This window comes from Octopus bimaculoides, chromosome 2, assembly GCF_046866305.1.
Source record: "Octopus bimaculoides isolate indiv1 chromosome 2, ASM4686630v1, whole genome shotgun sequence".
NCBI lineage: Eukaryota > Metazoa > Mollusca > Cephalopoda > Octopoda > Octopodidae > Octopus > Octopus bimaculoides.
Window position 1 is genome coordinate 104,544,088 of NC_142929.1, and position 9,392 is coordinate 104,553,479.

The following is a 9,392-nucleotide window of genomic DNA, read 5'->3' on the forward strand; positions in this document are numbered from 1 at the left end:
GTTATTCTGAAGTGCTAGATCTCAACTAAGTGTCATACAGTGCTAAAACTAAAGTTTTATTTGGAGCTAAAATTGAACCTGGTTTCATTGATCACTGAAACATTTCAACTAGTTGAAACATCATTCTTCATGGATATGAAAACCTAACTGTTCAAGCTAATAAAATACTGCTTATGATAGTGAATCAATTTTCTCTTAATGGACTGTTTTATTGAGAGTTTAGTATCTTTGCCTCGAACACTATATAACTGATGACTGAATACAAATTGGTTGGCGACCTACACAACACCTGTGACTCATTCAATAACCTATATTTCTTGATTCTGATCCATTTTCACACATAAAAATTATATTGCCACCTGCTAATTTTGCTGGAGTTACGTTTTGTAGTTTCAAAGGTATACATTGAAAGTAACTCAAGACTGCTTTGTTCACTTGTCTTTTTCTAAATAATTTCAGAGATGTTTTAAATCCACCTTTTCCTTGAATGTCAGCATCTATCTGGCATCACAGGTGACAGATTAATATTCAAGAATGTATATCTCTGGTTTGATATACAATTTTCTACTGGTTTTAAACTTACTTAGCCCTTTAGCATCAAGATTACTCTGTGAAATATAATGCTTATTTATAAATTGTTTTAAATTAATCATGCATTATCTCATAGCTTTGAAATTTCAATAATGTGATTGTTTATTTATAGGATTACAGTGTAGGGTTGATGTGAGAGGCCAGATCTAGCTAGTTTAAATATAAAACATACAATATTTGTGCTGGATATCTTTGGTTTAAATGCTATAAGGTTAAATTCATAGTGAGTTTATACTTAAAAGTGTAGTGAAAATGGTAGTAACATGAACTTCCAATTTTCTGCTTTTGTCCATCTCATTTCACTTCATTACTAATACTCTTTGGAAAAGCATGAACATTAACTACATCAAATTACTCACTTCCTTATAACTCTGAAGCCTAATACCTTTTTGAGAAATCATAATTATTTATGTTAGAAGTAATCTCGGCATTTATTATACAATATTGCACAAGAAGTAGTAGCCTCAATCTTGTTGATTTAGCATTGAATTTCTTCCATAAAACAACAGATTGCATTATGATACAATCTATGAGAGGAGGAGTTTTGATAATTAAACTATATTAACTTTAAGAAAAACACAATTTCTACATCATCAAGCATACACATATATTCATAAGCATTTACACACATACATATTCATGCTCTTATTTTTTTATGGTCTTTTTATATTTTGAGAAATTTAGCAACAATGTTGATTATGTAATGAGAGATTAATATTTATCTTTTTTTTTTGTTTACTTATGAAACCAGTTTACTCTTTATTATACCTGTTTTATTTTCATTTTATTTCTACTTTATTATATCTTTCTATTCAACAATGACACATGCAGAGGGCTGTCCATAATTGGTTTAATATTTTTAATTTTTTTTTTTAATATTTTTTTTTAATCAGTTTACTGAAGTGCAGCAAATTTCAATGTTTGAAATTATGGTCTTTTTTTTTTTTCTGTTTTTAATCAGTTTTCTTTTTAGAGAAGCATCGGTTCTCCTTACTAAGGTTAACTTTTTGTACTCTGAGCTCTTGAAGCTGCACAGCATAAATCGCGGACAGATGACTTTTTCTTTCTCTTAAAGGTGTTATGAGATATTACTGAATAAAATATTGTTAACCAAAATTGAAGTTTTCTTTTAATATTTTTTCATTGATTAGCAATTGTTTTTTTCTATTAGAACCAGTCAATCGATATATTGAACAATTTTTATTTCATATTTGGTGCAAATGTGATTGTGTGGTAAGAAGTTTGCTTCTCAACCATATAGTCTCTGGCTCAGAAACTATATGTCCCTGTAACTTAGCGGTTCGGCAAAAGAGACCGATAGAATAAATACTAGGCTTACAAAGAATAAGTCCTGGGGTCGATTTGCTCAACTAAAGGCGGTGCTCCAGCATGGCCACAGTCAAAATGACTGAAACAAGTAAAAGAGTAGAGTATACATATATATATATGTACATATATATATCACAGCTGCATCCTCATTACATGAGAAAAGCCATTGCCAAGAAGACAAACTGAAATGATTCATGATTGTTGCCATGTGATGCCCTTATATGACTTTTAAGCCCAGCCAAGCTTTTACACATTTTATTACATACGTTTATATGTGTGTTACTGTCTCCTTGTGCTGGCTGGCTGGCAAGAGAAACAGGTGCCACCATATGCACTCTCTTAACATGCCTTTTGAGACCTCCAACTGAGAGGCGCACCCTTCCACATTTTGCACATGTTCTGTTATGAATTTTAATAGCCACATCATTGTTTATCATGGGTCGATTTCTATGAGAATTTTGATGGCTCACCAGGCCTGCATGACTCAAACACCTCCGCCCACAAACCACACACATAAAAAGCAACACTCTTACTTTCCACAGGTTCCCCCCTTCTAATCCCCTTCATAATTCTCTCATACTTCACTCTCTCCCTCTCAAACCTTGAATAATCATTATGCACTATTTTCCTGCATCTATCAGTCTTGTGCCTCCCTCTCCAAATTACCAGCTGCAATTCCTGTCTGTATTAGAGCATTTTTAAGGCAATCCTTAAACCTTAGTTTAGGCTTATGTGCTGGTCTCCTGCCATCGTCCAGCTCACCATGCAATAGCTGCTTGGGCAGTCGCTTATCACTCATCCTTACCAAATGTCCCCCCACCACCTCAAACATCTTTGCAAAATTATTGACTCTGTACTTCTACTGCCACTCCTCTCAAGTACCTCCACATTACTAATGGCCATTTTCCAGTTTATCCTCAAACTCAGACAGTATTGATGAAATCGTTCCAATTGCCTTACCTGCCTATGGTAAACAACCCATGCCTCACTTCCCTATAGCAAAGATAGGAGGACACGTGTTATATACCTTAACTTTAATTTGTGAAGATATATTATGTTGTTTCCACAGACGCCTATCAAGCCTACCAAAAGCACTACTAGCCCTGCTGATTCTGTATGAAATTTCATCATCAGCTGAGGACATACGTAAGCTCGCAAGGAATGAAGCCAGTATGCTCCGTTGGATGTGTAATGTCAATGTGAATACCCGTCAGAGTGTAAGTATCTTGAGAGAAAAGCTGAACATTAGAAGCATCAGTTGTGGCGTGCAAGAGAGACGATTGCGCTGGTATGGACATGTGGTGAGAATGGAGGAGGATAGCTGCGTGAAAAAGTGCCACACCCTAACAGTTGAGGGAACCCGTGGAAGAGGTAGGCCCAGGAAGACCTGGGCTGAGGTGGTGAGGCAAGACCTTCGTACATTGGGCCTCACCGAGGCGATGACTACTGACCGAGACCTTTGGAAATGTGCTGTGCGTGAGAAGACCCGGCAAGCCAAGTAAGATTGTTGCCAGTGCCCCTGGACTGGTTCTTGTGCGGGTGGCACATGAGATGCACCATTTTGAGCGTGGCCGTTGCCAGTACCGCCTGACTGGCTCCTGTAGGATTTTCGAGCGAGATCGTTGCCAGTGCCCCTGGACTGGCTTGTGCGGGTGGCACATAAAAGACACCATTTCGAGCGTGGCCGTTTTCGTGCGGGTGACACGTAAAAGCACCCACTACACTCTCTGAGTGGTTGGTGTTAGGAAGGGCATCCAGCTGTAGAAACTCTGCCAAATCAGACTGGAGCCTGGTGTTGCCATCCGGTTTCACCAGTCCTCAGTCAAATCGTCCAACCCATGCTAGCATGGAAAGCGGACGTTAAACGATGATGATGATGATGATGATGATGAAGACCAGCAGTGCTCAAGGTACTTCCTAAATAAATAAATCTGGGTACAGTCTCCAACCTTTGACCATTCACAGTTATAAAAGGTTCCACATAGATTGATTGTTAGACCCAATGCTGCAGAAATCGCATTCACCATGTGCTGCATATTTTTTCTGAGAATGTGCCAACAGGTCACAATCATCTGCATACAGAAACTCAAAAAGGCAAGAATGCAGAACTTGCGTTTTGGCACAGAGTCTTTTGAGATTGAACAGTTTTCCTGTTGTCCTATATCTTATATAGACCCCTTCGGGACAATCTTTAAAAGCTATTTGAAAGACTATTGCAAAATATATAGCAAACAGTGTAGGAGCAGGAATATCACCTTGTTTTAAACCATTTTCTACAGAAATTGGATCTGATGAGGTACCTCCAACATTAACTCTCACTTCCATCTTGTCATGAAATTGTCTAAGCATTCTAACAAAGTTTTCAGGGCATCCTGGCTTTTTTAGGATCTCCCAAAGAGCAATTCTATTGATAGAATCAAATGCTTTTGTTAGGTCAATGAAAACCTGGTATAAGTCCATATCCTGTTTGATGCACTTCTCTTGCAATTGTCTCGCTGAAAATATCATATCCATAGTACTCCTGCTATCCCTGAACCCACATTGCGATTCTGGTAGAACCCCATCAGCAATGTGCAGAAGCAATCTGTCTAGCATTACCCTTCAGAGGACCTTTCCAGCAACAGCTAACAGACAGATGCCACGATAATTATCACAGACATCCTTTCCATCTTTAGATTTCTATAGTATCTCCATAGTTGCATCATGCCAATCCGGAGGAACCTCTTCACTTTGCCAAACCCTCTGAATCACATCCATCAACATTGCACTAAGATGATCGCCACCATATTTATATATCTCTGCACCTAGTCCATCCATACCAGGGGCCTTTCCATTGTTCAATTTCCTGATTGCTGTTTTTATTTCAGCCAGGTTTGGAACTTCTGATATAAGATGTTTTATTGGTCTCTCAGGTATATTATCAAGAAAAGAGAGATCAACTTCAGTGGGTCTATTGAGCAACTCATCAAAATGTTCTTTCCACCTCCCAACAATATCTTAGGATTTGTTAATAAATCTGTGCCATCCTTGCTCCAAAGTGGTACAACCTTTGAGGAAACTAATCCATAAACTTTTTCCAAGAGAGAGTAAAAAAGTTTGGAATTGTTAGCATTTGAAGCTTCTTGGATTTCATTGCATCTATCACTCCACCAATTTTCCTGCATCATCCTCAGATTCCTCTGCACTGTTGCTTTTACTGCCTTGAAATATGTAGCTACTGTCCTGTTCATTGACATGTCAACATTTTGCAATATGTTAAGTACCTTTTGCTTCTCTTCTAAGATAAGATTAACTTCATCATTACTGTCAAACCAATCTTGGTGTTTTTTTTACTACAAAGCCAAGAATGTTACTACAAATCTCATACACTCTTTCTTTGAATGACTTCCAGCTTCCATCACAGGACAAATTATTTATCTCACTCACAAACTCACTGTGTACTGACTGAATCTTCAGTTTATTGACATCAATACATTTAGGTAATTTGTCATTATTTGATCTAACGTTAGGCTCAACAACAAAATTCACTTTGGCACACAAAAGCACTCTGCACCACGTATCACTCGTACAATAGCAAAGTCCCTAGTATCTTGTTTCCTGGTGAGGATGCCATTTCTTAGAACCAGGGTGCATCCATGTCGTTTTATACTTATTCTTTAGCTGAAACATTGTATTCATGACACACAAATCCATCTCTACGCACATTTGTAACAGTAGCAAACCATTACTGTTGGAACCTCCCAACTTCATTGCTTTCCTACGACACCCCAAATCTCCCAATCTGCACCAACACAAGCATTAAAATCACCCAAACTGACAACTTTGTCATCATGGGGGATATTGCATATAATCTCTGTAAGTGATAGATAGAAGGCAAGTTTATCATCCTCTGATGAATGCATAGTTGGAGCATATGACCTTATGAGTGTTGCATAGTGACCTTTTCTTAATGGCAGTCTTAAAGACATTAAACAATCTGAATGACCACATGGTAGTTCCTCAAGTTTTGAAGCCAAAGTGGTTTTGATAGCAAATCCCACTCCTGATTCTCTCTTATAGGTCTCTTCTCTACCGCTCCAAAATAAATGGTACCCAGCAGATTTCTCTATGAAATTCCCCTTTCCATGAATTCTTGTTTCGGCTAACACTACAACATCCATATCATATCACTGTAACTCTTTTGCAACAAGCGCAGATCTTCTATCTGGACAAGATTTCAGACAATTATTGTCTAATAACATTCGAACATTCCAACATCTTATATTCATAGGCTTGCATCTTAACTTGAATTTACTCACAGTTGCAGGATGACAACTGGATCCAGGTTGTGATGCACTGGGACACCTGCCGGGCCAGACCATAGAACAAAATGTTCCAGAGCCCTTTTTGCCATTTACTTCATTATCAATATGAACTTTCATTGTTTAGATGTGCCCTTTTAAGCTTCGGCCAAGATATCCATTTCTTTTTCTTCTCCAGCAATAACTGTGCTTGACACTTTTTGAAGTGAGGAAAAGTTTTGCACAGCAGCCATTCCCACTCTCTAATCTACAAAGCATGATCCAAAAAGAAGAGCAAGTCGACATTTTTGGGTGCATTTGCAGTCACAGGTTTTATATCAGCGTGTCCTTCTCCCAGTCTTTGCCCAACCAAAGGTTAACTACAAGACAGCAGTGAAGTATTTAAATTCAGAGTTACTTTCTCCTAGATACACTGCCTTCACCATGACTTGAGTAGCTCTATCCACCTCTCATCTATTTATTTGAAAACAAAAACTAAAATAATACAAATTAAAAATTGAGATAAAACCTGAGTATATATATATATATAGGTGCAGGTGTGACTGTGTGGTAAGAAATTTGATTCCAAAGCACATGGTCCTGGGTTCAGTCTCACTGTGTGGTAACTTGGCATGTGTCTTCTGCTATAGCCTCAGATCAACCAAAGCCTTGTGAGTGAATTTTGTAGACAGAAACTGAAAGAAATTCATCATATATATGTAAGTGTATGTGTGTGTCCTTGTATCTGTGTTTCTCCGTCATCACTGCTTGACAACTAGTGTTGGTTTATTTACATCCCCATAACTTACTGGTTTGACAAGAGACTGATAGAATAAGTACCAGCCTTATCACAATATAAAAAAAGCACTGGGGTCGATTCATTGCAAATGGTCAGAGATTTAGAGACATACTACTTGAAGCATTTGACAAAATAGAAGGGGATATAGCATCATATGTGGAAGACAACTGGAGGTTTCTACGGGACAACCTGCTGAGAGCCACCGACCAGATCTGTGGCTGGCGTAACGTCCCCTCTCGACCCAAAGTAACGTGGTGGTGAAACAATGTGGTTGACAGGGCTATTAGACAAAAGAAACAGGCTTGGAAGGACTGGAAGAACGGAGGTAGCAGGGAATTGTATCAGACTGCTAGAAGGGAAGCTAGGAGACAGGTTTATTTAGCCAGAGGGGAAGCAGATAAGTAAAAGATTGCCAATGTTCTGCGCCGTGAGTATCAAAGACTTGAAGTATTTCGTGTTGCAAGACAGTGTGTGAGAGAGAATCGTGATGTCGTAGGAGAGAAATGTGTTCGCATGGATGATGGTATGCTTGCACTAAACGAGGCTGCAAAGAAAGAGGTTTGGAGACGCCACTATGAAAGATTGCTCAATAAAGAGAATGAATGGCAGAAAGAGGGTCTGATGAATGTCGACCCAACAAAGGGACCAGCTATCCGAATTGACAGTACCATAGTAGATAAAGCAATTAAGAGTATGAAGACAGGGAAAGCCCCCGGCCCATCAGGAATCACGGCAGAGATGCTCAAAATATCTGGTATTGTCGGCTATAGCCTAGTCACCCGTATTGTTAACCAGGTGATACGCAAAGGAGTCATACCCAATGACTGGTGTAGCAGCACCATAGTCAATTGTTACAAAGGTAAAGGAGATGCTTTAGATACAAATAATTAGAGGTATCAAGTTGTTAGATCAGGGAATGAAAGTCACGGAGAGGGTCATAGCCCAACTAATTAGGGAGCGAGTCAGTTTAGATGAGATGCAGTTTGGGTTCGTGCCAGGGAAAAGCACCACTGATGCTATATTTCTGGTAGGACAGCTGCAGAAGAAATACCTAGCCAAGGATAAACCTCTGTACCTGGCTTTTGTTGACATGGAGAAAGCCTTTGACAGGGTCCTCCGATCCCTTATCTGGTGGTCAATGAGGAAACTAGGGATAGAAGAATGGTTAGTGAGAGCTGTGCGAGCCATGTACAGAGACGCTGTCGGTAAGGTGAGGGTTGGCAATGAGTACAGTGAAGAATTCTGGGTAGAGGTAGGGGTCCACCAAGGTTCTGTCCTCAGCCCCCTCCTATTTATCATAGTCCTCCAGGCGATAACGGAGGAATTCAAGACAGGATACCCCTGGGAGCTCCTCCATGCTGATGACCTTGCACTAATTGCGGAGTCACTATCCGAACTAGAAGAGAAGTTTCAGGTGTGGAAGCAAGGACTAGAATTGAAGGGCCTTAGAGTCAACCTAGCTAAAACCAAAGTCCTAATAAGTAGGAAGGTAGACAAAACACAATCCCCTTCGGGTAAATGGCCCTGCTCGATCTATAGAAAAGGTGTAGGTAGAAACTCTATAAGATGTACCCAGTGCAAGCTATGGACACATAAGAGGTGCAGCAATACCAAAGGCAGGTTAACTAGGAAGTTAGTTTTTGTATGTGACAGATGTTCAGGTGCAATAAACACTGAAATTGTGCAGAAAACAATTTCTGTCACATTCCAGGGAGAAAAACTGGACGTAGTTGATAGCTTCCGATATCTGGGTGACCAAGTTAGTAGTGAGGGAGGGTGTGCTGAAAATGTATCTGCTAGAATAAGAATAGCCTGGGCAAAGTTCAGAGAGCTCTTACCTCTGCTGGCGACAAAGGGCCTCTCACTCAGAGTAAAAGGCAGACTGTATGACGCATGTGTACGAACAGCCATGCTACATGGCAGTGAAACATGGGCCGTGACTACTGAGGACATGCGTAAGCTCGCAAGGAATGAAGCCAGTATGCTCCGATGAATGAGTAATGTCAGTGTGCATACCCGACAGAGTGTAAGTATCTTGAGAGAAAAGTTGAACCTAAGAAGCATCAGTTGTGGTGTGCAAGAGAGACGATTGCGCTGGTATGGACATGTGGCAAGAATGGATGAGGATAGCTGTGTGAAAAAGTGCCACACCCTAGTGGTTGAGGGAACCTGTGGAAGAGGCAGGCCCATGAAGACCTGGGATGAGGTGGTGAAGCATGACCTCCGAACATTAGGCCTCACCGAGGCAATGACTTCTGACCAAGACCTTTGGAAATATGCTGTTTGTGAGAAGACCCGGCAAGCCATGTGAGACCAAAATCCAAGGCCTCTGCTGGGGATGTAGCCAGCCCACATACGCTTCTTTGGACACTAAACTCCGCTTGCGAAGACAT

At 40.0% G+C, this 9,392-nt stretch overlaps 2 protein-coding genes across 2 annotated transcripts; both read right to left on the reverse strand.

The window, feature by feature from the left end:
• Nucleotides 1-3,885: 3,885 nt before the first annotated feature.
• LOC149137179 (uncharacterized) lies at nt 3,886-4,434 on the reverse strand. Its single transcript, XM_089338816.1, has one exon. The coding sequence runs from the start codon at nt 4,432-4,434 to the stop codon at nt 3,886-3,888; it is 549 nt and encodes a 182-aa protein (XP_089194942.1).
• A 165-nt stretch (nt 4,435-4,599) lies between these two features.
• LOC149137180 (uncharacterized) lies at nt 4,600-6,080 on the reverse strand. Its single transcript, XM_089338825.1, has 2 exons — nt 5,682-6,080; nt 4,600-4,827 (listed from the first exon to the last, which is right to left on the reverse strand). Exons 1-2 carry the CDS (start codon nt 6,078-6,080, stop codon nt 4,600-4,602), a joined length of 627 nt encoding a protein of 208 aa, XP_089194951.1.
• Nucleotides 6,081-9,392: the final 3,312 nt, after the last annotated feature.